Raw genomic sequence first — 19,062 nt, 5'->3', positions numbered from 1 at the left:
CAGAAGTACAGTGTTTGCTTCGTGTGTGGATGTGAGGTTTGGGTTTTTTCTACACCTTACCATGTGTCTCTTTTGCCTCAACCTAACCATCGTGACGGTCCATGTTGGTTGCCATGTGATCTTGTTGTGTAAACATAATGTGTGCATTTGTTGACATCACCGTAGCGGCATCCCAGAGTGTAAACAACTGACGCAGAAGGATTCCTTAAATGCCATAAGTGACAGAGCCGCACCATGTGACCAGTTTGGATTGAGAATGTGTTGAATGTGGTCCTGGTGGAGCCACTACTACAGGAGCCATTTTGGGTATTTTGATAGGTGTTTTTATTATATCAGTCTGTCTACCTGACTCTGTTAGCTTGTGTGTCTGTGGACTGATTTTGTCAATGCAACAATGTCAAAAACTTCACAAAACTTTGCAGATGTGTGGTTGAGATCAAAATGAAGGCTAAGCTCAAAGATGGGTGTGGTCTGAACGAGGCGGCCAGAAGGAGGGGAAGAAAGTAGGGAAGGGGCCCTCCACTTTACGCCCCGTCCCCATTCATTTCCAGTTGCGGATGTCTGTATCAGGAGTGATCCCATTGCAAAATGGTCTCTTGTCTTGGTTTTTTAGGTGGTTTAGGTGAATTTAATTTCCTTTAAACAAAGCAAAGCAAGCACTTCCTCCCCGTCTCTGGTCTTTTTGCTAAATCAACTGGCTGCTCAAGATCACTTCATATTTAGCGCACAGACATGAAGGTGGTATCAGTGTAACTAGGGATGCATGATATTGGATTTTTATTTGATATGTCAATAGTTATTTTGGCTGATAGTCCATACAGATATTGATATATCCAATTTTTTCCCCACATAATTTTAGTTAGGTATCATTTATGTATATTCTTATATTCTCATGGTAATGGCCCACCAGCAGATGGAGATATAGGAGGTATAAAATACAATGCTTTTCTCTATATGTAATATTTATTCATTGTGCAAAATTTTTTTGCACATGTTCACTTTGTCAATTAAAAAAAGTTTGTGATACCAGCAGAAATCAGCATGTTGGCCGATTCTGATAGTGTTACTCACAGTAAGAAAGCAGATACGTGAATTTCTCAAACTGTTCAACTGTTTTTATTGTTAATTCTAAGTTTTGATATCTTGAGAGAGAAGTTTTACACATGATGAACCTGAATTAGTTGATGGATGAATGACTGTCAGCCTTACGTTAGAATAAGATAAGAATATTTTTACATCAGGATGACTACAGCTGTGTGTGCATGTGTGTGTGAGTGTGCATGTGTGCATGTGTGTGTGAATGTGCGTGTGTGTGTGTGTTATGCTGTGCCAGTCTCCATGAATCTCTTAAATTTTCTGGATTCTTGTGTTTATGAAATCCTCCCCTGCTGAGGTTTCTCTTTTTGTTCCACTTTCTTGACTGTTTGAACACCAACTGTAGATATCAAACTTCTTACATGACAACATTTGTATACAACAATCATTAACTGTAACTAACTAACAAACAGTAACAAAGCCAAAAACAGTTTGCAAATATACAAATTCTAATGTCCATTTTCCAAAACAAATATTGTCATTGTCACACAATCTTGGGCCAGCCTCTGAAAGTTTTCACATGTAGACAGTGAAAAGCAAAATGCATCATTTCCCACGTTAAAACGAAGTTCTGATCAGGTGCGTCTGAGCTACAACATTATACAGAACAGAGGTTTTCAATGTTTTTAACAGATCAACATGGCAAACAAAACTCTGTGTGCTCAGTGAGAGTTAGTGAAGGAATCCTGCAGAGTTTCTGACCTCGCGCTTTGAAACAGCTTTATGTAAGTGGGCCTCTGTTTTGTTTGTCTTGTGCACGAGGACACACATGCACTATTTTCACACACCTGCCACTGGTTTCATACTATTCCACCAGTCAACCGGCCGTGGTAATACGCCCACAAATGCAGTAATGCACTGCAAGCTAATGAACAATGTTGGATTTAAAGGACTTTAAAAAATCTGATGAGGACCTGAACTCGGCCTGATTGATGAGGAAGGAAATGAATCCAATACTTTTGTTAGGACCTCGAGGACACACATAACACTCAAGGTAAAAACAACTTTTGTTTGACTATGAGAAAACTCTGCAGGACATCTTTATATTCTGGAGCATTTTACATATAAAAACACGCAAACAGAGCTGAGCCTCAAGATCTACAAATGTTAAAAAAAGTGAAAGAACAACAGAATAAATGGTGGAGGAAGATGTCGAGAAGTTGATGGGAAACGAGCATACCTGGTCTAGGAATATGAGGGGAATGCAGAGAATGTGGCTTCATTTCAGCAAGGTGTGTGTGTGTGTGTGTGTGTGTGTGTGTGTGTGTGTGTGTGTGTGTGTGTGTGTGTGTGTGTGTGTGTGTGTGTGCAGATGACTAAGCAGAAAATGGTCAAAATTGATAGGGTGACTGGAGGCAAGTTTAATTTAAAGCAGCAGGTGTATGTGTGGGGGGTTGGTGGTGTTAGGGGCTGTTTATTATGTGTATTATGTGTTAATCCAGCTGAGCTCTCTGAACTCAAAGAACAACATTTCAGTTCACTTTTGCAGCTGAAATCAGGAGACTCCCAAAAGCCACCATCCACTGAAATGCTTCAGTAACTCCAGTCACTGAACTGGGCTTGGGCAGTATGTGATATTATATTAACTTCATGCTTTACTGACATGACATCGGGGTATACAGTATATGATGGTTTAAGTGTGCTGCTCAAACCCCCCATGCCCGAAATGTTGAGTTTGCTACTTACTTTCAGCTCTCCAGACTAATAAATGCAAAAAAGAAACCCATGCACTGTTCAGAAAAGTAATATTTTCCTTATTAAAGAGAGAAATACAAATGTACACGCTCTGAATTCAGCTTTCTCTTGGTCACTGATGACAAATTAAATCTCACCCAAACCCTCCATTTAGTCTTGCTAGTAATCTATTTAGTAAGTACACATTTATAACTGTTACCAGCTCTGGTTTGGTCCGAAAACTCCCTTAACTCACCATGTGAGAGTTCCCGTCAAAACGCCTGTCCGACCAATCGCGAGCAGCTCCATTGAATGTGAGTGCATAGATCGGCTGTCACAGTGGTGCAAAAAACCCTTTTTGTATAATCTGATAACTCATTAAAACCACACTTACAATAAAAATGATCACTTGAACAAACATTGGGGTGATGAGAACTACCTTTGGTGACAGGAGCCATCTTTGGTAAAAATTAAGTTTTACTTCTGGCTTTTTGTTTGGCCTATGTCCCATTCACTAATATGAGGGAGCGAGCTTTATGACCTATTCTGCAGACAGACACCAGGGGGCAATTGAGATTGAAAAGTTACTTTTTTGGTGGGGGTCATGGTGTCCATCTTTAAATACGGTCTATAGTTCATACAGGTGACGTGGTTCGAAGGACACCATGCTGTTTGGTGGAAACACGACTTTTCTGTGCCAACACAAAAAAGGACCCTTTGTTTTCAGGCTTTTTCATGCCCCTGAGCTTCTTCCTCAAAAATAATGCGTCAGAAAATCCTCAAAACTATTTAAATCAGCACAGATGTTGGTTAAAACAACCTGCAGTGATTTCTCACATTGTTGGAATAACTGGATATCGATACTGCGGTGGGAGGACGTCGGGTAAAGAATGATGAAGTGAGTGGTCAGAAACAATATGTTCAACAGGGAGAAGGAGGGGCAGGAAAACTGGTGATGTCAGCAGGGAAGAAGAGGAGGGAGGACCGCCTTGCTTTTTCCTTTTTCCTCCTCCCCCCTCCTCCCCCTCCTCTTCTTATCAGTGTGTGTGTGTGAGAGAGGATCAGTAGGTGAGTGGACGAAGGATTAACAACTGTGACAGAGGATATGGGGAAAGAGAAAAAGGGTATTAGAGTGGGATCGAGAGAAAAGTGAACTAGAAGCCCAAAAGAGGGAGCTGGTAGAAAGGAAAGTGAGAGATCAGTTAGCACATCAACTAAGAGTCCCCCCGGAGCGAGGACTGAGCGCCTGTGTCTGGAACTGGGTGGACCCCTCGCTAGAAACATTTGACATCAGCCACCGCAGCTACCATGTACAGTGGATATGGAGGTACGACTGTGAGATGAGCTCATCTCTAATCATTAACTCTTTGTTTGTAAGGATGACTGTTGCTGGTTAACAGGTTTGTAACTTATTACGAGCTGATGGCTCCGGAGTTCGCTCCAAATATCAAAAAAAACAACAGAAGCTGTGATATGTTTAGCAGTTTGTCATAGTCATATGATTCAGTGGAGATTTTCCTGAACACAGCAGCGTGCAGTCTGTCTCTAATGTATCTCCTGAGCACTTTTTATCACCACTGTCACTGATGCAGTTTTGGAACAGGCTGACTGCTTTAACTGTGGTGTTTTAAGGGTTGGGTACCATTTGAATTTGGTTCTTTTCTTTGTTTGTAGAAACAAAAAATATATTTCAGAACAAGCTGCAGGGGTGATGTGGTCGACTGAAATGCAGTTCTGCTCCTCTGCTCTTTTCTAATCACATATAGAGCTAATCTTCTGTCTCTGTTTGTGTGTGTGTGTGTGTGTGTGTGTGTGTGTGTGTGTGTGTCTGGTCTAGCAGTAATACTAGGCTAACATCAAAATAATAATTAACTCTACTTAGTTATTCCCTGTAAAATGTAATTTGTTACATCGCTTTTGGATTACTCTGCAACATCGCCTGATAAACATCGTCACCTCATTGCAAGTCACAGAACGAGATATATAATTGTTTATTTGACCCATTGTCATAGGAGAGAGAGAGAGAGAGCATCGGCATTGTGAGCATGCAAAATAGTCACGTTGCAGGACATCAGATGTCATTTAAGGCAAAATAACTCTTAAAACTAACACAAAGGAAAACACTTGCACAGTTCTCAACTCTGTCACTAATGTTATCAGTCATGCCTTTTCCATTGAGACAGGTTATGTGTGTATGTGAGGTAATCGAGAGTCTCCTGAACGTGTGTGTTTGTAAAAAAATTCAAATTCAAAATCATCTCAGGACCTATACGTGCGGCACATACAGTTAAGCGCGTGCTTTTCTGAAGCTACAGTAGTCAGCAGGGAGGGTCGGGATAAACTCAGGTTCCAGTGCAAAGACCGTGATTTGTGTTTGCTGCACAGACGAAAACATTTATGCAACGTTAATGCAACATTATAACGCGTCTCCTGACCGTTCTTCACTGCAGAGTTGCCAGACTGTAAAAGCTAGTTATCAGCATCGAGCCAGGCTTGAGCTAAATAAATTACCCAAAAAAACCCAGAAGTGTCCAAACTCCTGCTCTGAGCCCAAAGCAACGGGTTTTTTTTTTGGTTGTTTTTTTTAAGATTACATTTTGGGCTTTTTATGTCTTTACTTGACAGGACAGAGTAAGTGTGAATGGGGGAGAGAGAGGGGGGAGACATGCAGCAAAGGGCCGAGGCCGGAATCGAACCCTGCAGGGGCTACGGCGAGGACACGGCCTCTGTACATGGAGCGCCCACTTTATCCACTGAGCCACCGGGCGCCCCATATTTAGACATTTCATCATCATTTTTATTCTCTTTTGTCTCATCAACGACTCGTCTTACGTGTGGGGGAAAAAACGGCAGGACATATATTTTTTTTAAGGTTTCACATTTTTGTTGAAGTATTAAAACTATTTCCAGTCCAAAACTCCAAAAACCGAATGATTTCCATCACTGCTCACGGTTAAGAGGAAAAAAAGCGAACACTGACTACCAGGTAAAAAGAATAATCTTTGTATTTGTGTGTAACATAAAGGTTATCCCAAAGGAAGATGCTTTAGAAATCTATTGTTTATTATGTTGAAGTTACCATGACAACAAGTACCCATTGAGGAAGTGTTGAGTTTCCAAAGCAAAAGCAAATAAACTCGGCTTGAAAAAGAGGAAATAAGGAAATGAAGGCTTTTCTCTGCCAATCGCTTGGCTCTCAAGGGCTGGATTGTGTTGCCCAAACTGTTTATAAATGCATCAGTTATTTGGTGTGTGAAGTCCTTCCTTGTGTTGTAGGCTCCATTCACTCCAATATATTTTGGGTTTTAAACACATTGCTGTTTTCATGCCTAGTGTCCATTGTACTTTGGTGTTTTTGAACCTCTAAAATAGGGAGGCACAGTTTTATTTTGAAAACTCTGTAATTCTATTTTAGTCTGAGCATGTGAAAAAAGAGACTTTTTAAAACTGATGCAGACATCCACGGTCACTTCCTGATTGAGTTTTGTCATTCCACTGTATTTGCTTTATCAACCATGCTCCAGGTTACCTCAAATGCACTCTGTAAATGTTAAATAATAGCTCTTTTCCACCAAAATTAAAGTCATGCACGCAGAATTTTTTATCACGAGTAAACCTGCTAAAAAACATACTTTAAACTGCTTTTCCATTGCCAGTAGAGCAGAGCTGTGCACACGGCTCTGCAGCAGACGAGCATGTGTGTCTGTGGAGGTTGTTTTGGTGTGTCTGTTTGATGTGTGACAGGTTTATGGTGGTTACTTCTCTTTAAAAATGCTGTGCTTAGGAGGAGACAGACAGTTATCTCGCCGGTGAAGGAGCTAAATTAGCGTGTTTACACGGGTGTTTTTCCATCAATGCGGATCGGAGCCAGAGGCAATATCTACCCGTGTCTACTGCAGAGTCATTTGACCCGGGTGTGAATACCGATTGTAACCTTTCCCATAGCGTTGAAAAGCAAGATGTTAGCGTTTTTTTGTGCAGAGAGAAAGAGGTTTAATCTCTACAGAACAATTAGTTTGTGTGATGCAGCTTGTTTGATTTCGTGATGTGTAAACGGACGCTGTTAAAGCATTTATGATGTATACAGAACATGTTCTCATACCCTTTGTTACTATGACATTTGTGATTCCTGTTCATAATTCACTGTGATATTTAACCGAAATACCATAGAAAGACTTGCTTGAGTTATCAAAACAATCATATTTACTCAGTTAATTTTTAATGTAGTTATTATCAACATTTTAAAACTTACATTATTTTTACCCATGGAAATTATAAAAGGTTTCTTGTTTTTGTTTATTTGTTACAATATGATAAACATTAAAGCAATAAAAAATGGTCAAGCTCTCAAATGAAGGGAGACAGACAAACTAAGAAAGCAGCACTGAGTAACATACAGTAAAATATCTGCATATTTTGACATCTAATCAAAAAATTATCAAGTAGATATACACAACATGATTTCCCTGATATGTTGTGTTCTGTCTGCTTGGTGACTCCTCCAGCTGGGTTTAAGTGTTTTTGCATGTTTTGTCTGTTAAAGTTCAAGAAAAAGTTTCAGCATTTAACTCCCTCTAAAAGTGCAGACTCTTGTTTTTACATTTCTCTGTGCAGATTAGCTGAGCAAGATAGCGGTTGTTAATAAGTGAGCGTTGGAGGTACAGTTAGGCGTGCTTTTGAACAGAGCGTTTTTTCTACATATCGTCTTTCTTGTGAAAACCTGGCGCCTACATTACCCACAAGGAAACCAAACTGCGTGCAGTTGCGTTGGAGGTTTAGGTGTGTTGTTGTGCAAGTAGCAGCAAATGTAGTCTTGAGCTTCTAACCTGCAGCAGAGATGAGCAGCCTGCTACAGATAAAATCACTTCTTTCTGACTCCCACTTGTTTTTTCCGTTTTTATCTCATAATTTTTCCCGTCTTTGGTGCCAATCACAGATCACGTGAATCAGTGTTCAGTTGGGCTGCAACAATTAAATGATAAAATCCATAAATAAAGATTATGAAAAATGTTGCCAACAAATATCATTATTGATTTATTGTGTCACGCTGAGCTGGTGACTTGAAAAAAGAAAACAGAAGGGTGAAATCTCTATAAAATCCAATTTGTATTGCGTTTTGAAAAGAGGAAACAAAACGTTATTTTCTCAGCTGGTAATTCGTTTTTAGCAGGTGCTTCCTTTCCTCGTCACCCAGCTTGACAAACATGAGAAATGAACTTAACTTGTTGATGTTAATGTTTATGTTAGCTCTAATGTTTTGCATGTGTGTGTGTGTGTGTGTTTGCTTGTGTGATGCCAAGATCGCTTTTTCATAGTTTACATAAGTGTAGAGAGAAAATGTGGAAAGAGATCCTGTTGAGTTAGTTAACTCAACAGGATGTTAGTTTTTAAAAATAATTTCTTATTGTTTAAATTGCAACATAACATTTCTTTTTGTGCACTTTACCAAGCCTCGATCTTTAGTGCGTGTTGTACAGCACACATTTGTATGTTTTTTGTTTTTTAATTCCATGGCCTGTTGTTAAAGCTATATCATGTAGGTTTTATGTTCAAGGTATCTCTATTATTCCCAGGAGGGCAATTTGATTCACAGCCAGCTGTAATAAATAGACATCAAACAAAGCTATAAATACAACAACACAAATACCAAACATAAATTACAATTACAGTATCATTTACAAGGCTGATAGCAGCAGGAATAAATGACCTTTTGAACCTGTTTGTTCTCCATCGGGACAGATTGTATCTGCACCCTGATGGTAGCTACATAAATTCTCTCAGCAAGGGAGCCTCAGATCAGCCAAGACTGATCAGGTTTTCTGACCTTATACAGGTCATGGAGGTTATTCAGGGATGTACCAGCAGTTTTTGCTTTTGTTTTTGTGCACTTTTTTCACTTACATTCTCAATTTAAAGTAATATTTTGTTTTTGAATAAAGTAATGACTTTTTTTTTAAAGTTTAAAAAAAAAAAATCAGATTCATCGACTGGTCGAAAACAAATAATCAACTGATTAAACGATTATTAAAACAATCAGTTGCAGCCCTAATTACAGGTAGTTTTCAACCTGTAAACACACGTTGTTTAAATTAGCAAACTTCCCCTTAACACACAGACTTAAGATTCATGTCAGTTTTTTCATCTCACTCTTGGAAAAGAAGAAAATGAGTGCATTTCCCAAAAGGCTCAACTTATCACTTAAGATTAAGGAATATTTTCCTGCTGTCCATTGGTTTGGATTCTTTGAGTATAAACTTGCATGTACTTGAATGTGACCATAGTGTCTACCTTTATTGTCGTCAAAGTTACATTATCGTTGTGTGGCTGTGGCCCTTTAAGCTTTACAAAAGTTGATCAGTTAGTGTCCTTTTCCTGGAAGTGAGCGAGCATGTCTGTACAGTAAAGCTGCTGGGTTATTCCTGTGACTCAGTGCAGCCTGACTGCAGTGGTCTTTTCCTGACCCTGCCCTCCTTACAGGATGTTACTCCCTTCTGGGTTTCCTTTTTCTAAAGACAGTAAGATGACGGAGGGAAGGGCCTCGAGTTATGGGACTAAACTGTATGTAAACTATGTGGGTGGGGGTGGGGTGGGGGGGGCACACAGTATATGAGATAGAGGTGCTGTGATGGGAGGAAACTATTAACATGAGATGAAGCATTAATGATTCCACATGGAAAACAAAGGTCTGACCCTTTGTTCACCTTCTTTAATATGTACCGTCATCAGTGGCCACATTTCATCAGGACAAACCGTCAGTGTTTGAGGCCGTTCATGCCATGTCATCCACAACTTTCCCATGTGGTGGGATTCGGGGAAAGGAGATTTAATTTATTCTGTTCTCAACTCTTAGGCTGCGGTCGAATAATCCTTTTTGCTTTGGAGGATTCCTAACTGAGTGAAACAACCCAAAAGAATTTGAGTGGCTGCCATCGTAACAGCTGTGCGAATCCTCCTAATATTAAGGAAAATTTATGTAATGCTTCATTTACAGTGGTGGGAGAAGTATTTAGATCCTTTACTTAAGTAAAAGTACTAATACCATCCTGTGAAAATACTCTGTATTAAGTATATGTATCTGTATAAAGTAAGTACAATCATGAAAATTTACTCAAACTATGAAAATGAAAGAACGCAATTCAGAATTTTATTTTATTTTATTTATTTATTATTTAGCACATGTTAAAAGTCAACATTACAATTATCATAAAAATTGGAAATATGCAAGGAGGTCCTAAAAATCCTCAAGGGGCTTGACAAGAGGACCACCCTAGATCAACATTAAAAAGAAAAAGAAAAATCTTCAAAACAAAACAAGCAAACAAACAAAGGACACACCAAAATAATAATAATAATAATAATAATAATAATAATAATAATAATAATAATAATAATAATTAATTTAACTAAATAAATGAAGAAAAAAACAAAACCCTCGAAACTATATAAAAAAAATAGACCCCCACCCCCCATAAAACTCAAAATTATTAGAAAAAAAATAAAGAAAAAAGGGAAGGGGGACAAAAAATTATTTTAAAAAACATAAAAAAAACACCCCAAACATCAAATAATAAAAAAGCAGCTCTGTGCTGCAGTAAAGGACTCCATTCGGGGAGAGCTGGCTGATGTTCCAGTGCTGCTCACACTCACACCAAAATGGCTCGATTCTCGACAAACCCGTTAATAACCATTGGATAAAATGTTCATTTTTGTAACTGTGACAGGCACACTCGCAGGATCACGATAAACAGAGAGACAGAGAGGAGCTGAGCAGACACACTCAGACTCCTGAGGTGTTCAGTGACCTTTCTATGCACTTTTTGTGGCAATTTTTATTATCATGGACAAATTATTAAAGACCTACAAACATCTCATAATAACCTGACAAAGCCCTGTGAAACAGAAGCAGAGCACACTAACATTCAACATGGATTTTATTCTCACAAGAACTGAAACAACAATCGTCATCGGCAAAAAGAAAAAAAGAAGAAATCTGAATCCCTAAATTGATAATCAAATACAGACAAGCTAAATATTTGAGTACAGCCGTAGTTTCCACAGAGATCGAATAATAACCACCACAGCTCCAGGTGGACCTGCACATTTTTAATACTTTGCTAGTTGAATGATGATTTGCACTGTTAATAATTATCTTAGCACACGATGCGTGCTGCAGTACAGTATGTTTTGCAACTGTAGGAAGGGAATGAACATGCTGAACATCACTGGGAAACTTTTAAACTCATTTTATCATCATACTCACACTTTTTGGGAACTGAGGTCTTTATTGCTCAGAGAGAATATGTCACATTGTATGAATTAGATTTTGCTTTAAAGTCTCAAGTAGAGTCTTAATGTCCTTCCTGTGGTATGCTGTGTCAAATATTTTGTCAAACGGTGACTTATAAATGGCCTCTGCACAAATAATATGTGACCCTGTTTATACCTGGTAGTAATATGCATCTCGAGTGATCAGATCACAAGCAGACAGCGATAAATACAAGTGTTAACAACAACCAAGACACATTTTGAGCTGATGATCTAAACCACTTGCAGAAGTGGTCTGGGACATGTTTGATCACATGTTCTGCGGTGTTAACGCTTATGTGTCCTAAAGTGTCTCCTACAAGGACGTGGTGGTGGTTTTGGTGACGGTGCACTGTTGGTCTATAACTTGCCCAATCTTTGATGATTTGAAGTGTTGCGTGATAGTCCATAATTTTTTTCATATTGAAGAAGTGTTGAATTCTGCTGACGCCAATCTCTGCAGCTGTACTGACGCAGCGGCTAACGTGACAGGGAGCATTTAGCAAGAGTCCGCAAGAGTCGAAATCTGAAAATGTGTGATCAGTTGGACTCACAGTAGGTGTGAACGGCGATGTGTCTCAGCTGTGTTTGGATCACAGGTTATGTCGTGGTTAGTCTAAAAGGGTACATCTCATAGATCAGGGCGAGGAGAAGGCAGGAGGCTGCGTTTAATCATTACAGCTTGACTTTACAGCAGGCGACTGCTACCAACAACTATTAACCAACGCTGTCGTGTTTTTCAGTCCAACCTGACGGGCTTCGCTCACCGTGGCAATATGAGTGTTGCATTTTTATGCCTCCACGCTGACGATAGCTGAGGCTGGAGGGGTTATGTTTTGGGGTTTTTCGTCTGTCCGAACGTCCGGCCTATTATTGTGAACACGATATCTCAGGAATACTCACACTGTGAGGGAATTTCTTCAAATTGTATATAAACATTCAGTTGGACTCATTGATGAGCTGATTAGATTTTGTTAGTTGATTTCTGCGTTAAGATTCTTCGTTCATTGGAACAGACAGAAAAAAACATACTAAATATCCTAATAGAAACATTTTTTGCTAATGATTTATTAGTGCATTTAGAGCAGAAATCCATCATTCTAATATTTTTTGTGTGTTTGGGAAATAATTGGGTTCTGAACAGATTTTCTCTTTATAAAATGTTACTGTTACTGAACAACATCCTGCTTCAGAACATATCTTTGTTTCTACTCACCAAATTTGAGGAATCCAACAAAATCAAGCGCAGTGTCTGTATTTAAAAACTATTAGTTTGTCATTATCAGAATTTTTTAAGTATTTCTATTGTTATTAGGTTAAAAATTAAAAAAGCAGCTGTGGTCTGTTATTTGATGTGCAGGAATATTGTCTGAGCGGCAAGCATACACACTGCCTTTTTGTAGCACAGCCTTTTGTATTCTACAAAAGTGAGACGACTGGTTGGACTTGGTCCTTAGCTCTGTAAAGACGTTATTAAAAGCTGTGAAAGTAAAAAGTTCAAACCCACCCGAATTACTGCTGTGTCAGAGTTATGTATGACCATACACAGCCCGCAAACACTTGCAGCTTGCTTCAGAAATATTCCGATTTTACTTTGACGAAATGAAACCTCACAGACTTAAGTCTTATCTGACTGAATATTTAGCTCTTTGTTCAGCTTGATAACAAAAGATAGTTGAGCCGGGAGGCAGAAAACATAGGTGCACTGATAGGCTCAGCGATTTCATTATTATTCTTGACACAAGTGTGTTTTTCCTCTTCCCCTCCGTGGGTGGGTGGGTGTGTGTGCTCTTGGATCCATTACCCTCCCTAGATTTGACATTCTTTATATGACAAAGATACACACACTCAATTTTCCCAGGGGGGCATAAAAACACAGAAAATGTGATTCAGAGGAGCAGACCACATTGAGTGGATAAAACAAACAATGCACAGACACGTTGGCTATTCTTAAAGGCTTATCAGTGGTGAGTCAAGAATGGTTGGCCAGGGAGTGGTGCTGCAACAATGGTCAGCGGTCACTAAATATACATGAATGAAGGTTTGAAAGAATGCTCTGCATATGTTAATCTGCATTTTAGATAATGAGATCTTTTTTTTTCCAGATGAGGCCACCAAAAGAGAGCTGGTGGACTCAGTGTTGAGAGAACAATAGATCTAAAGAATTTTATAACTGTTTTTTTATTCCGCCTCTGTGTCGGTGATAGACGAAGCATTGTGTTTTGAGGTCGTCCATCGGTCCGTCCTACGTCTGTGCGTACATACATCTGCCCATTCTAGTGAAACAGACATATTAAGAACATCGTGAAGCAGTTTCTTCAAATTTGGCACAAACTTCCACTTGGATGAACCGATAAGATTTTGATGGTCATTGGTCAAGGTCACTGGGACCTCGTCTATCTCATCTTTGTAAACCCGATATCTCAAAAACACATTGAGCAATTTATTTAAATTTTTTTATTTGGCACAAATGTTCAAGTGGACTCAAAGATGAACTGATAAGATTCTGGTGATCAAAGGTCAAGGTCATAGTCACCGTTCGTCTCTTTCTTGTAAATGCGATATCTTAAGAACACCTTGAGGGAATTTCTTTAAATTTGACACAAACATTTACTTGGACTCAATAATAAACTGATTAGAATTTGATGTTCAAAGATCAAGGTCACTATGACCTTGTATCCAAACCGTCTTGGTTACTCTTGCTAGTAATGTAGTTAGTCCACTGCTTCAACAATCACCAGCTTCAGTTTGGATAAAATAAATCCTTAATTGACAAAGTTTGAAGTAAAAAAGACGTTAAATGCCGTTATTCCCCACGGTTGGCTGTTTACAGTCATGTAACGTCTCCCTCCAGCACTAGGTGTTGCTGTGTCTTTCAGCTCAGCTGCCTGTAGACACCAGAGACTGAGCTCTGGTGGTGCACAGCATGCACCACCAGAGCATTGCATACAATGAATTGCATACAATGAATTTAATGTATTTATGGCAGTTTTGAAAAACAACACCCTGGTATACCATGATATTGCCAAAGTCTGCTATTAGTTTATTACAGTATATCAAAGTGTCTAATTTTTTATTTATTTTTTCCATTTCTGTAATTTTGTTCATGAGTATAAAGTAAGCGTAAGTCTCAAAGATGATGATTTATCATCTGGGGACCATAAACATGCGTAGCAGTTGCCATAACAATCTGGGAAGTATTTGTTGAGATATCTTGATCTGACGAACATCTGCATCCTTAGCTCATCCCACTGATGGGAAAAAAAACAGTGTAAGTGAGCCATGGAGCAAGTGATGTGAGATGTTTGGGTGTGTGTTCATGTTTGGGTCCCGGGCAGTGTTTTTCCAGAATGGTCTGGGAGAGAGAGGCCAGAGAGCATCAAACAATAGGTGGGGTGTCACACACTCGCTTAGCACAGAGGCGTATGGAAGGCAGAGTGTGTGGCACAGAGCCACAGTCCCAGTGTTTATATGAGAGCATCAATAACAGAGGAGATGGTGTGACTGGAATCTGTTGTTATCATTGGGCAGGACCGCACCACTGTTTGGATCAGGTAGGGAACACAAAATACAGTACGGTTTGACGGACATTTTCACTTTGATGGCTTTAAGTAACCAACTTGCGGATGTGTTAATTGGAGCTTGAGTGGAGCTGAACGAAATGGGATGCTGACTGATTAACTGATGAAAGTCTAATAATAAGGCTGGAGATTACAAAGGAGACAGGACAGTGGGGAGTGACAGGGAGAAATGTGCCGACTGCCACTGCCCTGTCTGAACTGGGACTCTGACAGAGACACGGAGCCCTGCGAAGGTTGGTGATTTATTGAAAGGTTTAGACGTGTAACAGTTCTAAAAATACATACCTCAATTTTGAGGTAATGGTTCAGTACGTTTTTGATACAGCAGGTGAAACGATAACTGCGGAAGATTCTGTTTTTGTTATTGTTTTTTTTTTATACCTCCGCGCAGGCGACAACTGTGCCAGCGGGAGTATGTTTTTTGGGTTGTCCGTCCATCTGTATTCAGCCCATATCTCAAGAACGCCTTGAGGGAATTTCTTCAAATTTATTATTAACACCCAATTAGACTCAAGAATGAACTTCATCAATTTTAGTGGTCACAGGTCAAAGTTCAACATCACCGTGACCTCTGCTGACTCATTCTTGTGAGTGTGATATCTCAGGAACACCTTGAGGAAATTTAATCAAATTCAACTCAAACATTCACAATGAGCTGATTAGAATTTGGTGTTCAAAGGTCAAGGTCACCATGACCTTGCATCAGTCTCCTTTTTGTGAATGCAATTTCTGGCCTTAAACGAGTTTCCTCAACTTACAACGGACAAACGTCCATTTGGACTCAAGTATGACATGATTAGTGTTGGTCAAAGGCCAAGATCACGGCACCATCCTCTATTGACTGTTGTTTCAGGTGTCCTTGGTTTGCTTTTATATTATCTGTACAAGCAGTTCTGAGTTTTTGGTGTGTTTTATTGGACTCTATCATGCTGTAATGTGCACCTTATACCTCCACCACCCAACTTCCCCCAGTAGGTGTGGGATAGTATCCTAAATCCTTGTGCACAATGATAACGCCAGAACAAAACTAAACATGCTTAGAACAAGATTAGCAGGTAAATCAGCGTCACAGATCTGCTGTGGTTTGAGAATTTAGTTGTTTTTATGACTCAGATACCTCTGAGGAGAAGGGTTGGGCGATATTGAAATTCCTCTACTGACAATATTGCCTTAAGAAAAAACAACAGAAATGAAATGATTGTCCAAAAACAGCTGAGGACAGACTCACATAGAGATAAAGATCTGGACTGGAGACACACAAGTTGCAATATCTGCATAGTATATGCAGTAAGTGTTAATTTATATAAGGTCATACTGAGATCAGTAAATCACATTTAACACATTTAATTGCCCTCATACTTTCTTGCCACCATCCACAACTTTTCGTAATGCAGATGTAAAAAATGTGTACCAAATTTAACTGAACTATACTGCTCAGTCAAAATGGGGCGACCAGTCTGGGACACAGTGGACCCCTCTGGACTTGACTTCATTCTACCTAATTAATAAAACTGGGACTGACTTCAGTATATCCTAGTAATTTAAATTTATTTTTTTTTACCTGGTGGTGTCTATTTGTTTTTTGTTTTGTTTTTTAGAAATCTATTCAAAAATCCCATATTATGAGATGGAAATATATGGAATTGTTGCCAGAATCCCTAAATTCAAATGTCATAGAGATGGTGAACTGCCGTGACAATAAATTGATGATTTAGCAGGAAATTAAAGAGGAAGGTGCCTGAATGTGATGGACTCAGTATGACCCAACTTTTCCATTTGCTGTGTTTGTCCACTCTGCTCGTCTGTCAGGCTCAGTTTCTCTCTCTGAAATGTGTTGTCTTCCTTTATCTGTCAGTCCCCCTCAGCTCCTGTGGACTCTGTGTGAGTACTTAAACTAGGTTAAGTCAACAAATGGTTGACCACAAAGTCCCATGGCACCCGTGCACACACACACATACACACACACACACACACACACACACAGAGACAGACACACACACACATTCTTGATGATTTTCAAGGTCATAAGTAAGTAAAATAAGTACTTCACTGTAACTCCTTTTACTGTTTTAGCAGTATTTTTAACACTTTTACTTTCAGTTTAGAGTCGAATTATTGCTCGTTTTAATTCATTGTATGTTTCAATAGTCAGTTATGTACTGAAAAAGATGTGATTTAAACAGAGTCAACGGTTAACTAAGTACTCTTTCCATCCCTTCTGATTTACTGAAGCAGAGCTGACCTTTTCTTTCCAGCCAGATGAGTGCAGCCCTCAGGACTATCTCCCTTTGTTAAATTTCCTGTCAGGAGAGGCCGTTGCTTCTAACTTCCTGTAGGATTGTGACATTTCCTGTGCTATGGGAGGGGGTTCTGGCGGTCGTCTTGCAAAGGCCTTTCAGCTGTTTGAAGAAACAGGATGCAGGACACTGGATAGGCCACAGTTGGAAAACACTGCTTTAGCTGACAGATATTAACCGCTGACTTCAGCCACAATAACAAAATATCACTTCAGACCACGCGCTTCAAATGTTAATTTAATGACACAGCAACAAATCCGATTAACTTTCTCTAGGCGAGACAAAACTGGTGGCATAATGTTTCCAGATATTAGCCATTGTAGTTTTGAATGGTCGCCATTTTAACAGATACGAAAGACGGCAAAACGCGTCTGAATTATCAGAGTCATGCATTTTGAGGAGCAAGACGAAGATTTAATCTGCAGCACCCATTACTTAAACTCACAGCCTTTAGGTACCAAGTTGTTATCAAGTTGAGATTCACGGCCTTTACACAGAGATCGCGCTTTAGGGCTGCAACCAAGTCCCCCCTTAATGCCGCCCCTGCATTTTTACACAGAACCAAGCGATGGTGGCATCGTGCTGCCCCAGTGTGTAATTATTCACGACATCCCGCACAAAAAGAGGCGTGACGGGTGTGACGTTTAACACACAAATGTCAGTCTCTAGCGTGACATATAATACATGTGTTGGCAAAGCTTTCTAATCAATAATAAAGGCATAACAGGAACATTTAATTTAACATTGGAGAGAATTGTATTTTATGTCTCCGTCGGCTGGTGTGCCATTACAGTATTATCATTATTTATAATATGATGTTAATTCCACTACAAAAAAAACTTGATTATCACAAAATTAGGTGGGAAAAAGTGGATATATTGATATCGGTATCTGTTTTTCGGCCAGATGAGTTGTTATAATTCAGTATATCGGATATTGGCAAAAAAAACAGTATCATTCATCCCTAAATTATTTAGTTTCTTTGTTAGGAGAAGTCAGAGTCATATTTGCTTATTCAATAAATAAAGAGAGTTAAATCAGTCGCTTAAGCAATAGTTCACTAAGAATTCTAATAATTATTTGCATAGTTTGCAATTATTTGCCTTTATCCCACTTTTCTTCTTTTATCATTACATTTTATAGTTTATCTTGTTTAAGTTTACCCATGTGACTGTTTTATGCTCTCCCATATACTTTGCACTCATACCTGTTTTAAATTCAAGAGTTTTGTCTTTTATTGGCATTCTACCTGTTTTATATGAGATCATCTCCTTTATTGGCATCTTCTGCTTATACATATGATTATTTTTTTTACTCTTAATTTTTATCTGCTTATATGAGCTTAATTCTCTTATCTACATTTTACTTTATTTATGAAATTATATTTTTGAACTTCCGCCCTCATATGTGTTTGTACACAGTGCTGTTTTTATTTTCACGTTTTTATGCTCTTAATTTTGGTTATGTCATAAAGGGGGCAGGGGCGGGGCTACGTGGGTTTCTGATATCTTATTTTATTCTGTAAACATTTTTATTTGGGAAGCAAGCTTGAAAAGTGTTATATGAATAAAGATTATTATTAATGTTATTACTTTCTGCACATCTTTGTTGTCTGCACCTGCCAGCGGCCTCCCTATGATTTCTCTTTCTCTTAACAGCGGTAAAATATCGGCTATTATTGTGCACTATGGCTGACGGGACAACCTGGCCGATCACTCCGTCGTGATGTGGTGTCACATAATCTGGGTACTCGGTCACAGAATAGCTTGTTACTTCACGTTCCCCGAATCCGAAGTGAACTAGGAAAAATGACATTCTCTTACAGTGCAGCTTATATGTGGAATAATCTGCAAAGCAACTTAAACTTGGACACTCTTCCATCATTGCAGCTATTTAAATGCCTTATTTCAGATCTTGTTTTATGGAGTTTAATTGTTTTTAATCATAATTTCTGCACCATACCATGTTTTCCTGCATTTTTATTTTTAGCTATTTTCATTGCTATTATTGTTTGTTGCTTCGTATGAGTCAGTCGTGTTTCTTTTGATTGCTTTTGTTTTAAATGCGTTGTTCACGCTTGGCATCATATTTATATAAAGGTTTGAATGAAT

General features: G+C 39.0%; 1 protein-coding gene across 4 annotated transcripts in view; it reads left to right on the top strand.

The window, feature by feature from the left end:
* Positions 1–19,062, top strand: part of ripor1 (RHO family interacting cell polarization regulator 1) — a 61,269-nt gene that overhangs the window by 13,017 nt on the left and 29,190 nt on the right. For 2 of the 4 annotated variants that reach the window (XM_042496933.2, XM_088079805.1), the window contains exon 1: positions 3,819–4,096. The exons of 1 other annotated variant lie outside the window; for it this stretch is intronic. In XM_042496933.2, coding sequence (XP_042352867.2) covers positions 4,078–4,096 — 19 coding nt within the window. In that variant the 5' untranslated portion in view covers positions 3,819–4,077. Of the gene's footprint in view, positions 1–3,818; positions 4,097–14,500; positions 14,628–19,062 lie in introns of those variants that run through there. One more of the 4 variants, XM_088079803.1, reaches the window with a different exon arrangement.

This window comes from Plectropomus leopardus, chromosome 7 (assembly GCF_026936395.1).
Source record: "Plectropomus leopardus strain MGB_pleo_1.0 chromosome 7, ASM2693639v1, whole genome shotgun sequence".
NCBI classification, from domain to species: Eukaryota; Metazoa; Chordata; class Actinopteri; order Perciformes; family Serranidae; genus Plectropomus; species Plectropomus leopardus.
Note: the sequence above shows the minus strand (reverse complement) of the source record. Positions and strands in the feature narration are given on the sequence as shown.